This window comes from Carcharodon carcharias, chromosome 4, assembly GCF_017639515.1.
Source record: "Carcharodon carcharias isolate sCarCar2 chromosome 4, sCarCar2.pri, whole genome shotgun sequence".
NCBI classification, from domain to species: domain Eukaryota; kingdom Metazoa; phylum Chordata; class Chondrichthyes; order Lamniformes; family Lamnidae; genus Carcharodon; species Carcharodon carcharias.
In genome coordinates this window covers 42,924,484-42,947,471 of record NC_054470.1, presented here as the reverse complement: position 1 = coordinate 42,947,471, position 22,988 = coordinate 42,924,484, and the positions used below count along the sequence as shown (strand labels likewise).

The 22,988-nt window shown below is 47.7% G+C and overlaps 1 protein-coding gene across 2 annotated transcripts in view; it reads left to right on the top strand.

The window, feature by feature from the left end:
* Positions 1-22,988, top strand: part of auh (AU RNA binding protein/enoyl-CoA hydratase) — a 361,819-nt gene that overhangs the window by 214,493 nt on the left and 124,338 nt on the right. For both annotated transcript variants that reach the window (XM_041185257.1, XM_041185258.1), the window contains exon 6: positions 10,019-10,075. In XM_041185257.1, coding sequence (XP_041041191.1) covers positions 10,019-10,075 — 57 coding nt within the window. The remainder of the gene's footprint in view (positions 1-10,018; positions 10,076-22,988) is intronic.

Below are 22,988 nucleotides of genomic sequence, written 5' to 3'. Positions count from 1 at the left end.
ATTCTGTCAAGCAAACCAACTTATTCCAAAAAAAAAGAGAATAGTGCTACCAAAGAAAACATCATCTTGGGCCAGCACAAAAGCACCAGTGAAAAACCCGTGGTGTGCCCAAGGTGCCTTATGTTTTCATTTCTGGGTGCTATGTCTTGGTGCTGCCCCATCGCTCGGAGTGGCATCTGAGACAGCCTGCTGACTCTACTGACCTGTTGGCCTCGATGATCTTGGCGGTCGTCCTTTGGCCCGTGAGCCAGTGCTGGCCCCTTCTGGGAGGGAGCCGCCAGTTCCACAGCTGGCATCTCCCCAGTTGTTGCAGCCTCATCGGATACTACGGTTACTTGGAGAGGGGCGGAGGAGCTGCTGCCCTCATCCGGAGCACCTTGAGGGGTACCCGCAGAGATACTAGGCAACTGCTGCGCCGACATGAGGTTGCTTCGGACCTCCATGCTCACTATGGACGGATGGGCTCTGAGCTGGGAAAGTTGATGCCCAAACCATCTCCCACACTAGCAATGACTAGCTGGGGTCAATGCCGATGTGAGGGCTTGCTGGTCAGAGCACATCCCCAGGAAGCCCTGACAGGTCTCCTGGAGAAGCCTCTCCACGAGAGTTGCCCCTCTCCATGGAGGACGCATGGCGCTCGGAAATGTGGCTCATTACTTCAGCGAACGTCTGCGTGGACTCCTCCACCACGGAGACCAAGCCAAGCATAGCCTCATGTATCTCCCCCAGATTCTCCCACACACCCAGCCGCATTTCCTGCACCTGCTGTGTCGTGGACGACTCCAGAGGCACATCATCAGGCACCGACTGAGCATGTGCCTGGTCCCCTGAAGCAGTACTTCAACTGCTGGTGCCCTGGGCACTCTCTGTCTCTGCCAGCTCCTCCAGTGACTGTGATGTGCCCTCATCACTGTGCACCGGGACACTAGCCGATATTTGAATTCCCACCGAGGTGCTAGTATCTGCGCTGGTGCCTACCTCACAGAAACGGTGTGATGCTGGTGAGACTTCAGGCCCCTCAGGTGTGAGAGGGGGCCTCTGCTGCTCCTCCTCCCGGTCCTACTCCGATGATGCTGAAAGGAAGAACAAGGACAGTGGATCAATTAATGTGGAGACAATGTCAAAGTGTATAGCTGTCTCTTGGATCATTATGCACTCATCCTTCCATAACCAATGGTCAAGCCATGTTTTAAAATTAAATCAATTAACATTCAGCAGCGCTGTGGATGTTGGGAGAACAATGCTGACCTCACTATTGGGCATAAATACCTGGCTGTGGCACCCCAGCTTCACCGACACCGGCAGACCTTGGCGCAAGGCACCTCTCCAGATCCAGGGTCTCCTCCTCAAAGCGGCTAAGAATGGAAATCCACGCCTGGCCGCCGCCAGTCCTCGCACGCTCTGCTGCGTTATAAGCGTTCTTCTCCTGAAAATGAGAGACAAGCATTGATTGGTGAAAATTGCACGTGGACTCTCTTCACACACAGCCCACCCTAACCAAAGTGGCACGTATCAGGGCTCCAGAGCCTTCTCATCCTGCTGCTGCTGAACACTCACACAAAGATAAAAGCAAAATACTGCGGATGCTGGAAATCTAGAACAAAAACAAAAATAACTTGCAAAACCCAGCAGGTCTGACAGCATCTGCGGAGAGGGATATAGTTGACATTTCGAGTCTGTATGACCCTTCACCAGAACTGAAAAGTATAGAAATGAGATGAAATATAAGCTGGTAGAGGGGGGTGGGACAGGTAGAGCTCGATAGGGGGCCAGTGATAGGTGGAGGCCAAGAAGAGACTGCCAAAGATGTCATAGACAAAAAGGACAAAGGGGTGTTGACGGTGGTAATATTATCTAAAGGATGTGCTCATGGGACATTATGGGCAGCAAGCAGGACAAGCTAGTGACAGATGGCCCTAGTGGGGGTGGGGTGGGGGGACGGGATCGAAATGGGCTAAAAGGTGGAGATGAAACAATACTTCGAAATAAATTTAAAAATAGGTGGGAAAAGAAAAATATATTTTTTTAAAAATTTTATAAATTATTGGAAAAAGGGGGATCAGAAAGGGGGTGGGGATGGAGGAGAGAGTTCATGATCTGAAGTTGTTGAACTCAATATTAAGTCCGGAAGACTATAAAACACCTAGTCGGAAGATGAGGTGCTGTTCCTCCAGTTTGCGTTGAGCTTCACTGGAATATTGCAGCAGGCCAAGGATGGACATGTAGGAATGAGAGCAGGGTGGTGTGTTGAAATGGCAAGCGACAGGGAGGTCGGGGTCATGCTTTGCGGAACACCTTTGGTCTTGGTCTGACTTGGACATGTCTTGGAGTTCAAACACAGCACCTAGGTGCAGCTCTTCCAGGTTGTCTCCAAAACAGTCATGTGGGACTCAGTGTAACACATGCTGCGGGGGCAATACACATCTCTTCATCACCCTCTCAGGCTAACCTCAGCATAGGCAATATCTGCTGGCCCACCCAGCAAAGGACATATGCCGTCAATGATTCAATGCAGTCCCTACACTCAGACTTGGGGAGCGGGGTGGCAGCATGGGGGTAAGCCGACCTGCTGGATTACATGACCAATTCGACATGGTACTCACCCTGCCAGAGCACAACAAGTCGTTGAAGCGCTTGCGACACTAGATTCAGGTGCGCCGCACCACGTCGTGGGAGCTCATCACCTCCGCCACCTCCTCCCAGGCACGTTTCATCATGTGGAGGGGCTTCCTCCTCCCATCCTGGGCAACCAGCACCTCCTGCTGTGCTGCCACCTCCTCGAGGAGGGCAGCAAGGCAGTCATCCGAGAAATGAGGGGCACAATGGTCCCCCGCCCTACTCTCTGGCCTGGCGTGTCCTGCTGCCCTACCCTTCAGCCTTGCCTGCTCTGCTGGCCTACTCTCCAGACTGGCCAGCTCGCCAGAAGCCCTCTGATGAGCCCTTCCACTTGACATTGTGAGCAGCCTTGCAAAGGCTGCCAGTGTTTCTGATAAACAGGCCGCCGGGTCGCCATTGAACCCGGCAGACAGTGCACTCCCACTGCCGTCCGTCCACTCCCTCTATCCTCGGGAGTCAGGCAAGGCCCGCCTGCATAAAATGGTGGTGTGGACCCGATCACAGGTGGCGATCAGGTCCATGCCCACTCCCACTCTGCCACCCGCCCACCCCCCCCCCCCCCCCCCCCCCAAAACAGAAAATTCAGCCCATATACCTTGCTTTTGGTCAGTTTTTAATATTCTTTAGATGGATAAGCTCTGGTTCAAACATAATTAATCGTTTATATGCAGTGGTCAACCTATCGGATTCATATGCTTTGACACGCTTTTATTATCATAGTGTCCATTAATAATTAGGCCTCAAAAGGTGGTTGTCCAATCCAGTTTATCACCTGGAATGTGAAAGGTCTAAATCACCCAGTTAAAAGAAATAAATTTCTCTCTCATTTACATCATTTGAAGGTGGCATTGCCTTCCTGCAGGAAACTCACTTACGTAAATCTGACCACTTTCGAATGCAGAAGGGTTGGGTTGGGCAGGTGTTACCTTCTAACTCTTATAGTAAAATGAGAGGTGCGGCAATTTTAATCCATGAAGATTATGGCTGACCCTAATATCTGCTATGTCATAGTACAAGGCTGACTTTTCAACTGCCCATTGATCCTAGCTAATGTATATGCATCCAACTGGGATAACCACCATTTCATTTCAAAGTTCTTATTTTCCATACCTGACTTAGACTTGTATCACTTACTTCTCGGAAGAGACTTTAACTGTGTTCTTGACCCAAATTTAGATCACTAATCCACAAAATCTGTTCCAATATCAAAATCAGCCTCAGCCATCAGTCCTTTTCTGGATACACATGGATTGGTAGTCTCATGGTGTTTTCTATACACATCAGCAAGACAATACTCCTTTTTCTCTCCTGTTCACCATACCTATTCACTATTTTTTCTTTGATAAGAGGCTGCTCTTGTTAATTCAATCTTGTACAGACAATAGTTTTGTGATCTCTGATCTTAGTCTTAGCAATATAATTCCATGACCAACATGTCTCTCATCTGCCACGGCATCTTGATTCTCTGCTTCTGGCGGACCCGGATTTTACTAAATTAATTTCCTTGCAAATAGATAGTTTTATGGAACTTAATACTACTCCAGATATTTCCTTTGCTACTGTCTGGGGGAGTATGTTGCTCAACTTAACAAACGCAATACCTCAAAATTGTCCCAATTGATAGACCAAATTCTCTTAGTGGACCATATGCTATTGCACCTACCCCAGAATTATACAAACAGCGCCTGGCTCTACAGACTGAATTTGATCTTCTTTCCACTAAGCAAACAGAAAAGCTTATATTTAGATCACCTGGCACATGTTTTAAGCATGGTGAAAGGACCGGCAGGCTCCTGGCTCACCAGCTTCGCCAATCTGCTTCCTCTCAACTTATTGCTGAAATCACCACTCCAGCAGGGTCAATCACCACTGATCATCAGGAGATCAGTGATCAATTCAAACATTTTTATTCCACCCTCAGACTCCTTTTCAGATCCTGGTTTATTTCACAATTTTCTTTGATAATCTGGAGATCCCACCTCTAATGCCTGACTCTATGAATATGTTAGAAGTACCCTTTTCCCAAGATGAAATACTAAAGGCAATTAAACCCGTGCAAAATAATAAGGCATCAGGGCCTGATGGATTTCCAATAGAATTTTATTAAAAATTCTTATCACAGCTTTCTCCATTATTATTGTCTCTGTTTTCAGAATGCTTTCATTTTAAACCGCTCCCTCATATGCTGCGTGAGGCATCATTGTCTATTCTTTTAAAGAGGGATAAGGATCCTCTGCATTGTAGTTCATACCGGCCTATTTCCCTTTTAAATGCAGATGTCAAGACACTAGCTAAAGCCTTAGCCCACTGTCTTGAATCTGTCCTTCCATCCATTATCTCTCCTAACCAGACAGGTTTTATACAGAGCAGACAATCCTTCTCTAATTTAAGGCGTCTTTTCAATATTGTTTATACACATTCAACTACTCCTCTCCCTGAGGTTCTTATAACAATAGATGCAGTAAAGGCTTTTGATAGAGTGGAATGGGACTACCCTTTTTTCACTCTTCAAAAATTTGGATTTGGACCCATTTTTAAAAAATGGATAAATCTATTGTATTCCTAACCAGTCACTTCAGTATGTACAAATAATATGCATTCTAAACTCTTTGACCTCCAACGAGGTACCTGACAGGGATGTCCCCTTCCACCCCTACTTTTTGTTATTGCTATTGAGCCCCCGACAATTTCACCATGGATCTGTGGAGATACACAGGGTGTTATACGGGGTGGAGTCGAGTAGAAACTCTCCTTATATACTGATAACCTGCATCTTTATATCTCCTATCCGACCTCATCTCTCCCACATATTATCTTTATTCTTGAGTGATTTGGTCATTCTTCAAGTTTTAAAATTACTTTGCAAAAGAGTGAAACTTTTCTTATTAACTCCATTGCAAAGAGTTGCCTTCTTTCTATCCTCCCCTTCAAGGTCCCAGTAAACAGTATTAAATATCTAGGAATTTTAGTTACTCGGTCCCTTGGAGACCTTTTAAAGTTCAACTTTGACCCTTTGTTGGAACGTACGAAGCAGGACTTAGCACGCTGCTCTAGCTTACCCCTTTCTTTAGTTGGTTATATAAATTCTGTAAAGATGAATATTTTGCCAAAAGTTCTGTACTTATTTCAGTGCATTTCATTGTCTATTCCCAAGCGTTTTTTTGTTGCAATAGACCAATGAATTTCTTCCTTTATCTGGAATAAGAAAACGCCCAGAATTCATAGAGTTTTTCTACAAAGTCCCAAGCAGTTATGTGCTTTGGCACTGCCAAAATTTCAGTTTTATTATTGGTTTGTTAATATCCGTAATATTTCTTTTTGGCTTCGTTCGGACCTGGCTAGTTTAGCGTGAGTGCAATTGGAGGCAACCTCCTATCAATCCAAATCTTTGCTTGCTCTGTTGTGTTCCTCCATTCCTTTCTCAACCAGTCACTTTTCTTCAAACCATTTTGTTATACAGTCACTTAAGATTTGGACACAGTTCAAAACACACTTTGGGCTGCAATCTCTCTCTTTATACAGATTTTAATGCAAACCATTTATTCCCACCTTCATTAGGAGATTCTGCCTTTCAAGTCTGGCACACGAGGTGCATCAATACCCTTGCTAACTATACATTGATAATAATTTTGCTTCTTTTGACTCTCCTTGGAAATATGATCTGCCCCACATACTTCTTTCACTATTTACAAATCAGAAATTTTGCACACAAAAAAAATCACCCAGTTTTCTTTGGTTATGAGGTGGCAGATGATGTGTGCCAGGCAGATCAAATCCATGAGGGAAACTTGATCCCGCTATCACAATGGTTTTGCAATTTGTACTTATTTCGAGATGCGTGGCTTGAATTCAGCAATAATAAGTCCATCAAGACTTAGAAACTTTTAGAAAACTAAATTAAACATTTATCAACAAAAGAAAAGATTTCAAGCACATACAAAGGTCTACAAATTATTACTATAATAACTCCTAAAGCCCCCAATTAATCTAGCTTCCAGTTACACCCCCATTAAGGCAACAGTAAAAAAAAAAAAAATTTTAACAGATCCAGGCAATTCAACACAATACCCTGGGCAGTAGAATTCAGAGTGTCTTTTCCCAGCTTCGGTTTCCATAGTACACAAATACTGGAGGTTTTTCACACCTCTGGCAGATGTTACGATGCTTTTTCTGACATCGTAACATCTACCAGAAGTGTGAAAAGCCTCCAGTTGCCTTACCGGGGGTGTAATCTCCTATATACATGTTTCGCCCTTTTAGTGTAAATCCCATTGTTCTCATATCTCTTTGGAACTTTAGCTTTCTGGTAATATAAATCATTTCACGGTGCAAACCTTTGGGGAAAATAGACACACTGCTTGGCATAGATGTAACATGGCTAGGTGTAACATCCTACCATCTAAATTCAAACTGCCCTGATTTACCTAAAGATGCAAATTCTCCTCACCTCACATTAGCCATGTTTAAATATTTAGCATTTCAAATTTAGCTTCTTTTGATGAGTCAAAGCCTTCAGACCAGTTGTCTCCAATTCAGTTAAATCACTCACTCACATATCCACACACACACACACACACACACACACACACACACACACAGAAACTATTCAAACCACAATATTAACCTACTTTTACAATAAATCACAATAATATTATGAGAATGATTATACTTTTGTGATATTTTATTGCCCCCTAAATCACAGATAGATATTATGTTTGAATTAAATCCTTTTGTTAGGGGGTTTGTTTCCAAATTGTATTCTCTAATCTTTTTGCTATACTGCCCTTTCCTTTCTACCTTAAAAACTCTTTGAGAGCAAGATTTTGACTCAGACTTATTGGAAGATAACTGGAAGTTTATTCTCTCTTGTGTACGTTCCTCATCTGTATATGCAAGATATGAGTTGCTATAGTTTAAAATCTTACATCGTATCCATCTATCCAAGGTGAACTTATTTAAGATTTATCCAAATTTTGATCCAGCCTGTGGGAAATGTCATAATTCCCCAGCGTCTCTAATTCATATGTACTGGTTGTGCCCTAAATTGGCTTTGTTTTGGATAAAAAATTTTAAATCAGTCTCACTTATTTTCAGTAGCAACATTTAGCCCTCTCCTTTGACAGCACCCTTTGGAGTGGAACCAAATGGCACCCCTCTTACAAATATTTGGACTGATGCACTTGCCTTTTCAATGTTATTGGCTAGATGTATTATTCTATTAAATTGGAAACAGTCTGCCCCACCTTCTTTTGCTAATTGGATATGCGATCTTTTGCAGAATCTTAAACTTGAGAAAGTAAAGTACACAAGAGATGCTCCACTGATGGATTTCATGTAGCTTGGCAACCTTTCTTAGATTACTTTGAGGAACGACAGCTCTCTACTTTCATATAACTGACCCTAGTTAGGTTGCATGTATTATATCAGGTGAAACTATATCTGACCTATGATTGTAGTTGATTTTCTTATTATTTATTTTTTGGAGGGGTTGGGGAGGGTTTTTTTTTCCTCTCTTTCCTTTTTCTTCTTCTACCTCCTACTTCTCTTTTCCTTTTTTTTTCTCTTCCAAATGTAAGTGTATTGAATTATTGCTGTATTGTAAGCTTTTTGTTTTGTATGGTTACTCATTATGACTGTTAATTTAAAAAAAATATGAATGAAAAGGTGCTTAAAATTGCAAGAGCAAAAACACAATTTAAAAAAGTGACATGCAGAAAAGAAAATATCAGAATTTTGGCCATTTGATCAGAGCTGAAAAGCTACAGAGATCTCTCCTGGAGGGAAAAGTGGAGGGCAGTAGAAAGAAGGGTTGACCTAGACGTAGTTAGATGATGGACATCACATAGTGGTTGAAGATGACCTACAGTGGATATATGAGGATTGTGCAAAACAGACGAGCGTGACATACCATGACAACAGATCTCCTGGTATGAGTAGCCATAAGCAGGACAGGAGGATGCTATCTTTTGCAACTTCCTCTGGTTTTCTTTTAGTTTGAGGTTGTCTCTGATTCTTCTTTCATCCTTGGCTGATTTTTTGGGGGAGCGTATAGAGCTCTTGCACCTTAGGGATATATCCTCGTTCCTTCTCTGTCGCTGGGTCAAAATCCTGGAACTCCTTTCCTAACAGCACTGTGGATGTACCAACATCACATGGACTTCAATGGTTCAAGAAGGCAGCTCACCACCACGTTCTCAAGGGCAACAAGGGAAGGGCAATAAATGCTGGCCCAGCCAGCGACGCCCACATCCCGTGAATGAATAAAAAAGAATCCATATCCTGATAAATTCTTTTTTGAACATGTTCCACTGACCTTCTGCCAATTTAACCATTTACAGTTTATCCCAGTTTACTGTGGACAATCTCTGGGTCTTCCTGTTGAAATTAGCCTTATCTAATTCTAGATTTTAGGGGAATATTTTTACAGGCAAGGGAATTGAGATTTGGGTGTGTGTGGAGAGTTAAATCCCCTAAAAGTGATGTTTGGTCACGATCCCGACACTTCCGAGTTTCACCTTGGCAGAATCCCTGGGCAGCTGTTGGGTAAATTGTCTAAATATTATAACAGGTAAATGAAGTACAGTTTTAACCAAGGATTCTGGATTTTACAGCTAGTGGACCTATTTCCCGAGCTGTCAGCAACTTGCCAGGGTGCCAGGGTAAGTGCACAACGGGGAGGCCTTCTTTAGTGAAACTGATAGGTGGGGAAGGCTTTGGTCAGCTACACTTAGAGCTCTAACCATGGCCAGTTGAGAGGCTGCTGTTCATAGCACTTCTTGTCAGAAAGTGCTTTATGTGCTTAACAGTTGATTGTCAACTTTTTGGAAGTCACTTCACCTGTTTTTTCTCACCTTTAGCTGCACTTTAAATCTGTGATACTTTTAAATTAATGCACCCTGTTTAGCCTTTTGTTATTCATTTCATCAAAACTGTTCATACTTTTAAAAATCTATATTAAATCATCTTTTTATTTAAAATGGATTAAGTTTAGCAGGACCTTCCTCATTATTCAAATAATATGGATTCCCCATGTGCTATCATCCCACTCATCAATCCCTACAATGGCATAATCTTGGTAGATTAGCGAGAGGGTTCAGAAATTACTTCCAGTTTAGCTTCACATCAAATCAAAGTGGTTCAGTTACTGCAGTTTTATGCAGTGTGTCAATAGACCATATTCAGCAGCCTCCATCCATAAATCGTGGCCATATTTCTTATACTAATACTTGGCACTTGATTTATCAGAACCTATCAATTCAGGGTATAATATCATGGTTGTTGGAATATCCTACAACTTGAAGAATGAAGGTTGTACAAGGTGAATACTTTATAAATAGTAATGAAAAATTAGGATGTAAAACATGTCTCTGAGCAATGTGCATTCCTGCTCTTTATTTTACAGCTGCCTCTGCAAAAATGGGACTTGTTGAAACAAAGTTGGCAATCATTCCAGGTGCAGGTATGGATTCATTCAATTGACCTTTTTCCAGGATTATATTCTAATCAAATGCATTTGACCAGTAAAATGAATGTGTTTAATTCTTCAGTTGCTGTAATGTTCAATTGCTACTTGACTGCTTTCATAAATGAAAATTAGCACTCCTGGTTGAGTGCAGTTGGCAATTCCTTCTTGTTGCTCTTGCTCCCCAGATTAAACATTTCACAGTATTTGTGAGATCATGAATTTCCTTTGCAGTATGCAGAGGTGTTCAAGTCACTGGAAGAGGAGCTATAAGTAGGAGTTTGGACCAGCACTTAGAGACCAGGATAAAGTCAAGATGATCTGAGGAGGCGGAAGAGAATGACCCTTTGAGTTAAGTGGGAAGGGTGGATTGAAAAGGTGAGGTGGAAGAAGTGCACCAGCATGATCTGATGAGGAACAATTAGCAGTAGCATTTACTAGGGGTTATGCAGGAAGAAAGACAGCTTGGACTGAAGCAAGAGGATAGGGAGAGAAAACTGGAGATAGAGCAAACAGGAGAAGAATGCCAGATAAACTGAAGAGGGAGGGGAGAAGAAGAATGTCAGTCAGAAATTGTGGGAAAAGGGGTTGGGATGGTGGGATCAAGTTAAGAGTGTCAGCTTGCCCTATGTGGTGAGAAGCGTGAATTATACTTCCATGTCATATGACAACGTTATAAACAATTTTCAACTGATATGTTTACACAAAATCATGTGATCTCTTGGGACTGATTTTGATCAGCTGAGGGGCTCAGAGTGAAATTTTCCAGAGTATTTGAGCAACAGAATGTGACTATCTAACGACAATAGCCTGCAATTATTCTGCAAGAAATGAAAGGACATCCCAGCAATTTCTACGTCAATTTTTCAGCGTACAATTTTAAGCATACATTGAATTTGTCATAACTTAAACTCTTACTGACTTTTGTGGCTGTAAAAAGATAACTGCTACTTGGAAATTTCATGCCACAGGTTCTATCTAAGCAGCAGCAGGAGATACCTGCCAAATCTCTCAACCTACATTGCATAGTTCCATCATGTAGCTCACATGTTTTATTTGCCTTAGCTACTCGATTCATATATCTCAACATGGAAAATGTATAATACAAGAGAGTTCTTCCCCTATGCCCTTAAAATGCAGGCCAAATGGACTCTATGCCCCATTATTGCCCCATCCATGAATAGAAAGAGATTCCACTACATGTGCAGAATCGTCCGTGCCCGCTGGCGTCGGTGGCGTGAGCGAACAATATGGTGAGAAGGCCAGAAAAGGTTTCACGACATCATGAAACCAGTTTGTGATCATCCGCTCAGCCTGTTGATGGCGGGCACCGTTCCCTACCATCGGACATCGGGAACTTCGTTGTAATACGTCAGCATATCATTATGAGGCTGGCCGACCGGACTCATCCCCCCATGTCCAGATTCACGGATCATCCGCCTAGGTCAGCAGGAAAACACGCCTGTGCAGAACACGTCTCGACAACTGTGACATGCAAAAGTCGGGACAAACTGCCAGGGCCTTGCTCATGTTGCGGACATCCTTGGAGCAGATGTTGGAGCCTGACAGCAACGGGGTCCTGGAGGAATGTTGATGGCTGGGTGGATTCTCATGGACGTGGCCCCGCTGCGAAGCACCTCACGGAAGTTGGAAAGTTAATGGTCACAACGGATGATGGTCAAGGGGATGGGAGAGGAAGGTCTAGGATCCACTGGGAGAGAAGGAGGTGTTGGGAGGGAATGAAGATGCCTGGGGAGTGAGGTTGGGAGAGGGGCAATGAAAGTGTTGGGGGTGGTAAGGTGGGGGGAGGGGGGGAATGAAGGTGTTGGGGTGAGGTTGAGAGGGGGGAATGAAGGTGTCAGTAATGGGGGGGAGGATGGCAACTGGGGAGATAGGTGTAAGTGGGGGGTGGAAGGTGTAAAGGAATGAGTTCGGAGGGGGGATGGAGTGTGGAGAGGGGAGCGTGTAAGGGTGAAGAAAGAAGTAAGGGTGGAGGAAGGAGTGGGGAAAGAGTAAAGTTGGAGGAAGAAATGAGGATAACTGAGGGAATCAGGAAGGGGGAAGGAGTCAGGCTAGAGGAAGAGATATGACAGGAGGAAGGACTCGGGAGGGGGGAAGGACTATTGGTGGCAAAAGAAGTTAGGGTGTCTGAGGGCATCAGGAAGAGGAAGGGACTAAGTGGGTGGTGTGGAATCTGGGCATTTGGGGGAATAAGAGGGAGGAAGGGGTTCTGGCAGGGGGTGGGAAAGGGGTTCCGGTAGGGGGAAGGGGTCTAGAGGGGGGGATGTCTAGGTAAACATGCCAGGGAGAGGTCTGCTGGGTCCATGACTGCCTCCTGGGGAGCGAACTGAGAGTGGTTGTGGTATGAGGGAATGGTGAGAATGAGCGAGGGCAGAGTGAGCTGGTAGGGTGGGAGGGTGAAGGTTTGACGGTAGTCGTAAAAGGGATGGCAAGGGTGGTTGATGGGGACTTGGAGACAGAAGCGGACCCTGGGGTTGGGAAGGAAGAGATCGGGGAGGTGCATTTGGATGGGGGTGGGATTTTCGGGAAGGAAGGAAATGTACATGTTAACCTGGATATCCCCAAAGGAAAAGAATTGTGGCTGGGAGGTCACAGAGGAGAAGTGGAAGCTACTGCAAGGGGGCTCAACTGTGATGGAGGAAAGGAAATAGATGACTTGGGGAGGCAAAAAGACGGAAGAGCTGACGAAAAATCGAACCCAGACCATGCTGTCCGAATTGAAAGTGAAACGACAGTTGTGGTGGGCGAGATCAGGTGCTGCATGGGATTGTGATCATTGGGCGGGCAGAGATGTAAGTCAGCTCAGATGGACAACTGGAATGCAGGCAGCATTCAAAATGCTCAGGACATTGAGGTGGGTATGATATGTGAAGACTTCACATGCATGGGAGAGAACTTGCACGAGGCTCCAAAAGGCCCTGCCACATACATACTTCTTCCTCTAGAACCATTCATTGGCCAACTGCTCCCTCTGCAGTGACAGAGGACGAGGTTGAGGAGCTCACAGGCAAAGGGGACTCGGAGGGAGAGGACAGCCTTTGAGATTCCTGAGTGGATGACCCAGTTGTGTCCAGCTACCGCTCCTTCCCCCTTCGGGTGCCCCGGCTTGTCTCCTTGAGGGGAAGGAGCACCTGGAGGGACTTCGAGGTGCCCTGTTTCCCTCTCACATTGCCATTGCAGGAACTCACCCATGGCTCCAGCGATGGAGTGCATGTCCGCACACATCTCTTTATTCTGCTGGACCAGGATCTCCGTGGCATCTGCCATCCTCCCCATGGAGATCACCATACATGTACATGTGGGCACCACTTTTCAGAGAGCAGGCGGATGCTCTCCTCCAACTCATGTGCCACTCTCTTGAGGGCTTCCAACAGCTCTGCATGATGTTCCCATGCCTTCTGCTGACTCTCCAGGATGAGTTGGAAGGCCAAATCTAGAGGCTTGTCATCTGACTTGGGCCTCACAGTTTCCTGATTCCCAGCAGTCCTCCGAGTGCCGGGGAGCTCGCATGAACCTGCCTCCTGCTGCTGTGGCCAAGTATCCGTGCGTTGACCACCAGATTGTGAACCCGAGCCTGCTTTAGATCTAGGTCCCACCGAGGCCGGTGTGTCTGTGTTGGTGCAGGGTGTGGGTAAGCTCTGTGACGGGTCTTCCAGGCTACTTATTTCCACTTCTTCAATGGAGGGAGGTGTCCACTTGGCTGGAGGTGTCGCCTTGGTGGCGCTGAGGCACTGGCTGGCTGAGGATGTTGGTCACTTGGCAGAGCTCTCTGTGAACCATAGTAAAGACAAGTAGTACATGGCAGCAGAGTCAAAAGCAGGAAAGAGCATTTGTAGCTGGTCTGTCACCTTAGTATTGAATAATGAAGTGAATGTTCCAAGCAGTTGCCATGATTTATTAATTTTATGTCAATCCACGGGATCACCATTACTTCAGTAGCCAGGAAAACTGGATGGACAGCTGTAGGGGGAACCTTGTGATCACTGGAACCTTGACTGTTTACTCAATTGAAAGACCAATGGACAACACCTGCCGAGTGACAGGTGTTGATATCATCATTTTATTGGAACAGATAGTCAGCACCTGGAAGTAAAGGTTTAAATATTTTGACTGACAGCAGAAGCTTGTAGTAGAATCTGACTAAGGTGTCAATTTCTGCATGTTACATAATAGCCCTACCTGAAAATTTTGACGTCATTTTTATATTAAATGCGCTCAAAAATATTCTGTGGTCATTTGACATCCAATGTTCTAATTTGGGAAGAGTTTGCTTGCAGATCAGCAGCATTTTGCCATCTTTGACATCAAATGCAATCAAGTGGCAAAAGACCTCAAAGGCCTCAAGCGCACTCAAAGCTATCCAATGTGTTTAAAGCGATCAAATACGCTCAGCAACCTAAACTGAAAATACAAGGAAATTGATTACTTAAATAATATCTAAATTTATTCAGTCTTTCTATTTGACCATAAAACTTTCTACTGTTTAGTGCATGCTTGAGAGGACGCATCAGATCCCCATCAGTTTGTTAAATCGTTTTAGTCTCAGGTTCTATACTTTACACCCACAGCCCGCAAGTCAAAAGCTAAACTCCAGGCCCTCTTCCCTGCCCCACCACCCGAGTTTCAGGATCTAAACTCTTCCCCACTGCCCTGAACCATCCTTGAGGCCTAAACTCTTCCCCAGAACTACGCCTCCCCCTGCCCCCAGTTTCAGGGTCTAAAGCTTCTTCCACCTACACCCCCCCACTCCATCCCCACAGTCTCAGGATCTAAACTCTCCTTTCCCCCCCTCCCCAGTCTCAGGGCCTAGGTTTTTTCCACGCCTTCCCCACCACCCTGAGTATCAGGATCTAAACACTCACCATCTCCCCACTCCCCCTCTCCAGTCTCTTAGGGCTCAGGGTATAAAATCTTTCTTCACAGCTGTCCTTCCAGTCTCCAAACTCTCCCTGCTCCCCCTCCCTCTGGCCTCCAAAACATCCCACCCCCCTCCTCATACTCCAATCTCCCCCTGGTCCCCGGGAAGGGTGAGAGATGGGTAAGAGGGACGGGAGGAGAGAGGGAGAGAGAGGGGCAGGGCGGGGAGAGGGAGATGGGCAGGGTGGGGAGAGGGAGAAAGAGGCAAGGTGGAGAGGGGAGGAGAGAGGGGGAGGGTAAAGGGAGGAGGGGGGAGGGGAAGGAGAGAGAGGAGGGGAAGGGGTGGTGAGGAGATAGGGGAAGGGTAAAGGGAGGAGGGTGGGGGAGCGGAAGGGGAGAGAGAGGGGGAGGGGAGGGGGAGAGAGAGAGGGGAAGAGGAGGGGGGAGAGAAATGGGTGGAGGGAGGGGGAGGGGAAGACAGAGGAGGATGAGGGAGGGGGAGGGGGGAGAGAGGAGGGTGGAGAGGGGGGCAGAGAGAGAGAACAGGAGGGGGAGAGAAAGGGGGAGGGGGTGGAGAGAAGGGGACGGGGGGAGAGGAGGGGGAGGGAAAGAGGGGGATGGGAGGGAAGATAGAGGGGGAGGGGAGAGGGGATAAAGAGAGGGGGCATGGAGGGAGAGAGGGGAGGGGGAGGGGAGGGGGAGAGAGTGGGGGAGGGAAGAGGGAGAGAGAGTGGGGGGAGGGGAAGGGGAGGGGGGACAGAAAGAGGGGGAGGGGAAGGGGAGAGGGTGGAGAGAGGGGAAGGGGAAGGGATGGAGAGAGTGGGAAGGGAAGGGGAGAGGGGGAAGAGAGAGGGGGAGGGGACAGGGAAAGGAGGAGGAGAAGTGGAGGGGGGAGGGAGAGTGAGGGGAAGGGGGAGAGTGGGAGTGGAAGGGCGTAGTGGGTGGAGAAGGGTGGGAGGGGGGAGGGAAAAGTGTAGGGAGCAGGAGGGGAGGGAAGGGAAGAGGGGAGGGGAGGGAAGGGGAGAGTGGAAGGGGGTAGAGACTGGGTGGAGAAGGGCAAGAGAGGGGGAGGGAAAAGGAAAAGGAGAGGGGGAGCGGAGGGAGGTTGGGGGGAGGGGAGAGCGGAGGGGAAGGGGAAGGGAGGAGAGAGGGGAGGGTAAAGGGAGGAGGGAGGGGAAGGGGAGAGAGAGAGAGGGGAGGGGAGGGTTGAGAGAGAGATGGGGGAGGGGAGGGGGAGAGAGAGGAGGGAGGAGAGGGGGAGAGAGAGAGAGACGGGAAGGGGAGGGGGGAGAGAGAAGGGGGGGAGGAGGGAGAGAGAGGGGGAGGGGAGGGGGAGAAGGGGAGGAGAGAGAGGAGGGGAGAGACAGGGGGAGGGGGGAGAAATGGGGGGTAGATAGAGAACAGGATGGGGAGAGAAAGGGAGGGGGTGGAGAGAGAGGGCAGGGGGAGAAAGGGAGGGGGACGGAGTGAGGGGGAGTGGAGGGGGAGGGAGAGGGGGAAGGGGTGGGAGAGTGGGAAGGGAAGGAGAGAGGGGGAAGGGGACAGGAAAAGGGCGAGGAGAAGTGGGGGGGGAGGGGGAGTGAGGGGAAGGGGAAAGAGGGGAGAGGGAATGGGGAGAGAGGGGGAGGAGAAGTGGAGAGAGAGAGGGAGAGGAGAAAGGGGGAGGCAAAAGTGGAGGAGGGAGAGGGGAGATGGGGAAGGGGGAAGAGTGGAAGGGGAAGGGGGAAGAGTGGGAGTGGAAGGGGTAGAGAGTGGGTGGAGAAAGGTGAGAGGAGGAGGGGAAAGGGGAGGGAGTGGAAGGGGATAGAGACTGAGTGGAGAAGGGCGAGAAAGGGGGAAGGGAAGCGGAGGGAGGTGGGAGGGGAGCGAGGGGAAGGGGAGAGAGGAGAGGGGAAGGGGAGAGGAGAGGGGAGGGGAAGGGAACAGAGCAGGGAGAGAGGGAGGGTATGGGGAGGAGAATAGGGGAAAGGAACAGAGAGGGGGAGGGGATGGGGAGGGGGAGAGAGGGGTGGGGAAGCGGATTGTGGGGGAGGAGTGGGAGAGAGGGGTGAGGAAGCGGATAGAGGGGGAGAGAAGGGATGGGGAGTAGGGTGGAGAGGGGAATGGGAGAGGGAGAGAAGGGAATTGGAGAGAGAGAGGTAGATGGAAGAGTGTAAGGTGAGAAGGGTAGGGGAATGGGAAAAAAGGAGAGGGGAAGAGGATGGAGTGGGACAGAAGGGGAATGGAAGGGGAGATAAAGAGAGGGTAAGGTGAGATAATGGGAGGGGAGAAGGCGGAGGGGAGGTGAGAGGAGATAGGGAACAGGGAGGAGGAGAATGGGAGAGGAAGGGGAGATAGGGGAAATGGAAGGGAGGAGAAGGGGTTAGATGGGGAGGAAAGGGAAAGGCAATAGAGAGGAGGGGAAGTGGAGAGGGGGAAGGGAAGGGAAGAAGGGTGGAGAGCTGAGGAGAGAGGGGAAGCGGAGAGAGAGGGGAAGGCATTAGAGGGAGAGCAGATGGGGCTACAGGGTGAGTGGAAGGGGAGAGAGGGGGAGCAGCAAGGGAGAGAGGGGAGGGGAAGGGAGAGTGGGTGAGAGGAAAGGAAGAGAACGTGGAGGGAAAGGGGAGAGATGGGAAGGGGAAGGAGGCGAGAGAGGGGTAGCAAAGGAGGGGAAAGGGGGAGAGGGGAAGTGGAGAGAGGGGGAGATGCAAGAGAGAGGTAGGGGAAGGATAGGAAGGGTGAGGGGAAGGGGATGGAGTGGGACAGAGGGGGATTGGAAGGGGAGATAATGAGAGTGGAAGGGGAGATAAGGGGAGAGGGGGAGGGGAAGGGAATAGAGGAGGGAGGAGGGAGGAGGGGGAGAGGAAGGGGAGATAGGAGGAGAGGATAGGGAGGGGAAGGGGATAGAGGGGGAGGAGTGGGAAAGGCAATGGGAGTGGAAGGGGATAGAGGGGGAGAGGAAGGGGAGAGGGGTGAGAAATAAGAGGAGTGGAAGTGGATAGAGGAGGAGGGGAAGGGGAGATAGCGAGAAAGGGCCAGAGTGGAAGGGATAGTTGGTGGGGGAAGGGGAGAGAGGAGAAGGGGAGAGAGGGGGATAGGGAGGGAGGGGGAAGGGAGAAATGGGGAGGGGAGGAGGAAGGGGAGAGAGGAGAAAGGAAGAGAGAGGGAGCAGAGGAGGGGAGAGAGGGAGCGAAGGAGGAGCGAGGGTGAGGGGAGAGGTATAGAGGAGGGAGAGGGTGATGGGTGGTGGTGATGAGGGAGAAGAGAAGGGGAGGGGGAGAGTGGGGGATGGGTTGGGGATGGGAGAGGGTAGGGTTTGGGAGGGGGAAGGAGGTAGAGAGTGGGGGATGGGAGGGGAGGAATGGAGAGAGGAAGAGGGAGGGAGGTGTGAGGGGCGAGCGATGGAGGGGAGGGGGAGAGAGGAGGAGGGTGGGGGAGAGAATAGAAGGGAGGGGAGAAGAGGGAGGGAGTAGAGAGGAGAGGAAGGAGGAAAGAGGGGTGGGGTAGAGAAGGAGAAGGACAGGGGAGAGAGGTTGGGGAGCTGAGGGGAAGAGATGGTGAGGGAGGGAGAGAGAGAGAAGGAGGGGGAGGGGAAAGGGAGCAAGGGTGCGAGAAGGATGGAGGGGTAGTGAAAGAGATGGAGGGGGAGAAGGGTGTGGGGGAGAAAAGGGAGAATGGGAGGGGGAGGGGGGATTAGGAGAGAGGGGGAAGGGGGGATTGGGAGAGAGATGGGGAGAAGTTAGAGAAGTGGAGGGGGTGAGAGATGGGGGGGAGGGGGAAGATGTGGGAGGGAGGGAGAGTGTGTGAGAGAGTGAAAGAAGGGGAGAAGGGGGAAAGGGAGAGAGGGAGGAGGGAGTGGTGGAGAGGGAGAGATGGGTGTGAGGGTGTGAAGAGAAGGGGAGAGAGAGAAGGAGAAAGGGGGGTGGGGTGGGGGAAGAGAGAGGGGAAAAGAACTGCTGGGTGAGGTGATGGGGGGGTTCAAGGGCAGAAGAAAATTGCTCTGGGGGGGCGCGGGAGAAAATTGCTGCAGGGGCTGGGTGGGGTAGGAAATTGCTTCGGGCTGGGGCATGGGTGGGGGAGAAAATTGCTCTCGGGGGAAGAAAATTGCTCTGGGCAGGATGGTGCGGGAGGAAAATTTCTCTTCAGTGGAGGGGGGCAGGTGTTGGGGGAGAAAAGTGCACGAGGAACGGGGCTTGGGGGAGAAAATTGCTTTGTGGGTGTGGTGGGGGAGAAAATTGCTTTGGGGCTGGTGGTGGGGGAGGAAACTGTTCCAGGGTGGATGGCGGTGTGGTGGTGGTGGGGGAGAAAGCTGCTCCAATCCCTGGGGGTGGGACTGGTGCAGGGTTGTAATCCTTGAGTTATAGGTTACAAGAAAAAGATACAACTAGCTTATTAAAAGGTGTGTTAAAACATAATTGTTAGATCAGTTTTAGGATGCTTGACACTATTGAAATTCAGAAATGTTTAAAATAAACTCTGATTGTTTTTGGTGTCCGAATGCTTAAGTGATGTTGCTAAACGTAAATGAGTGCTGCATTTTGGGGCAGTTGCTGACATTGACGTCAGTTACGATCATTGCAGTGTTAAGTAATAGCTAAATCATAGCTTAATGATTGCTTTTGAATGTAATTGATGTCAAAGAATGGCTAAATGATTGCTTTTGAGCGTAATTGGAATCAAAATTTCTCAAAATTTGCGGGTAGGAAAGCCTTGCCATGGAGCAGGTAGGAGAAGATAAGCAGCAGCAACCAGATAAAGTTCACAATCCAATCCAAATGACATGCCTACATAAAGAAAGGCTTAAGAAAGAACATATAATTAAATACCTGCAACATGCAAGGCACAAAAGCCATCTGCACATTTGTTCAACATGTTTGCCACATAAAACGTTGCCTCCAGATTTCCTGAATTGAACATTATTTTTCCTCAAGTACCTTAATTTGTCTCAAATGAACCAAATTAAATACCAAATGAACTCTTGGTAGAAATTTCCGTGCCTGCTAGTGTTGGGTGTGTTTGGCAGCGTGAGTGGACAATATGGCAAGAAGGCCAAAAAGCGGTTTCACGACATCATGAAACCAGTTTGCAATTGTTTGCTCTGCCTGTCAATGACGGGCCATGTTTCCCACCATCGGATGTTGGGAACCTCATTGTAATACACCTGCATATCATTATAAGCCCAATTTGCCTGGATCATCCGAGCACATCGGTGTGATTGCACACTGATGTGTTTCACAGCTGCAAAAAAGCAACATGCACCTTGGTGAGCTGCACTTTGCTCAGAACTTCAAGGTTTGCTTGCCTACCTTGCTTCAGGCAGCTCTCTCAGTCATCAGCGCCAGGTTTTGCAGACAGCACCATATCACTTTTAGGATGGTTCACAGGCAGGTCTCTACCTACCAAACCAGCCACAAGGTGAGGGTGGCTTTTCAACAGCCGTGGGGCAAGGGCTGTACTGGGGAATTGGGTTGGGGGCGGGTGGGGGGTATTCCATAGTGTGTGTAGGGGCACATGTTGACCTGTGCAATTGGCCTCAAGACAGTGAGGGCTAAGGAGGTAGTCTCCAGAACAGGCCAGATAGAGATGGGAGGTTATGTGTGAGAGTGAGTGGTGATGTCCCTAGAGCTGGCAGTGAGTGAGCTGCCAGTGAATGTGTGATGGGCTTGAGTATGTGAGTTCAGAGTGATGAGATGGCTGCCGTCCCTGGTGGCATGAATGAGATCATCCATCCTCTATCTGCATTGGATAGCCAACCTGATCTGTGCAGCATTGGCACTGATCACCACTGCCATCACCTTCCAAGCTGGAGTGGTAATTTTGCTGCCCCTCCTACAGCCAGAGTGGGGTAGAATACATCACGACAGGCCTCCATGTCTTTGCAGCAGTCCTGGGCTGGAAGTACTAAGAGGTGTGCGCATGGCTGCACTTTAAATGTGGCACCTGGCCTGAAGAAGCAGCAAGGTGATGGTATAGCAGGCGAATCGGAGTCTGCCTGCCAACGAAAGGGCATGTTTCCCAGGAATACATGATTAATGAGGCACGGTCGGGACGATACTGTGTGAAAAGCCGCCATAGCGGCCAATGGGTATAACGTCCTTTTTCTCGCCCACAACTGCACCCAGTGCAATTCTGGGACAATTCCACCCTCAGAATACATCCATGTATCAGTCTTTCTAACTTTGGCACAGGTTTGTTCAGTGTGTTTTGTCTTTGTGCTTCCCTTATTAAAAATATATGGTAAATGTCTTCCACTTCCTCACTGTGTTTCTTCTAAGCCGTTATAAAATTAGAGGAGGACCTAATTTTGTTGGTGTTGGGTGTCAGTGTAATACCTTTTATAGATGAAGGTGTGCCTTTTAGATGACCATACACCTATAGGTGCCATTTGCATTGACGTGCTGACTACCTGGTCCTGTTTGTCGAGGAATACATCTGTCATCACTTATACCAGCTGTGACTGGGTTATATGAATGTGATTTTAATCTAAGAGACATCTCCATCATCAATGTCGGCTCCTGCTGTTCACCTGGTGCTGGGCACCGACTTAGTATAATCAAAGATGTGTGTGGGAGCAGATTGCTTGCCAGCGATGAGATTGTTGAAGAGCTGCATTTTCTGGATGCACAACATGTTGAATGCAAAGAAGATGGACTGCTTTGGCTTAGAATCCAAAGTTTCTATGGCACCAGTTGTGGAATTTTTTTAAGGAAACTATGGTTGAACTTGGAACTTTAGCCAAAAAGATCTCCACTGTAGAGGGGCATGGAATGGCCATGTGCCTCGAGGTGCTTTGCAGTTGGTCAAATGTCCATACAGCAGTAGACAGATGTGGATGATAGAGCCATTTTACAGCACAGGTGACCATCTCTGTTGAACAGATCAATTCCTTGCTCTATTCCTGTAGACCTGAAAGTTTATTTCCTTCAAATACCCATCCAATTTCCTTTTGAAATCATTGATCATCTGTGCTTCTACCACCTTCTTGGGCAGCGAATTCCTTCTCTAAGGCAGTTAGGGATGGGCAGCAAACGCTGGCCTTGCCAGTGACGCTTACAGCCCATGGACGCTCACAGCCCATGGTGGAATAATAATTAAATTGTTCTTCACATCGTCAATATTACAGGCCCCTCTATAGTTGCTCTCAATCTTCTTGGAAACTTTTTAAATGAGTGCATGAAATACATATTGTGAGGTGCCAAACTATTAGACAGGTCTTGTGAGTTCCATATTCCTTTGCTTTGAGTTAGCTTTCAAAGTAGCCAGCTGAACATCATACACCCTGCTTCGTGAAACGTTTCCAGTAGGAGTGGGTATGCACAGTAACTGAAGCAGAGTGTTGAGATGTGCTAAGAAAATATGCTTTTTGAGATCTCTTAATTGTGAAAACCCTGTAGCTTCAGAAGGACATAAGTTGCAATGCTGCCAATAGGACACAGCTTTAAGCATAGCTCACCATGCAGAATGCTTTGTATTGTTCTGCTGTGCATCCAGTATTACCTGTCATTCAATGAATATGTAAGAATTTTCAGGCAATGTTTGATAAGGTGCCACTTACAAAGATGTTACAAATGTTAAGGCTACATAAATTATACACAGAAGAGAATTGTTACAGAATTGTTACAAAAATTAAGACTTGTAAGGGGACAAATTGGGTTCTGTAGCACCCATTTTTAAGGTGTTACGTGTCAACCTAATGCCTGAGAGTATGGTCTGGCAGCATTGGGTGGAAAATGCACAGGATGCCACCTTGGTAAAAGGATTTGTTTACACCTACCACCTAACAACCGTCCGAATCACCCAGAGCAAGCAGAATGTGACATCAGTCAGTATACAATGATGATTTGATGTCAATGCTGCTGTTTTTGAACTCCACACTCTAGCCTATGCCTTGCCTTAACCTCGCACTGGTGAATATAACTTTAACTGGCATGAAGGATTCTCCAACAGGGAAATTTCAAGAGATCATGAACTACTTATGGTCTAGTTGCTGGATTATTTCTTCTGATTGTTGGTGCAATTGTGTTTTTGGAATTTTCCTATACTTGGCTAAAGT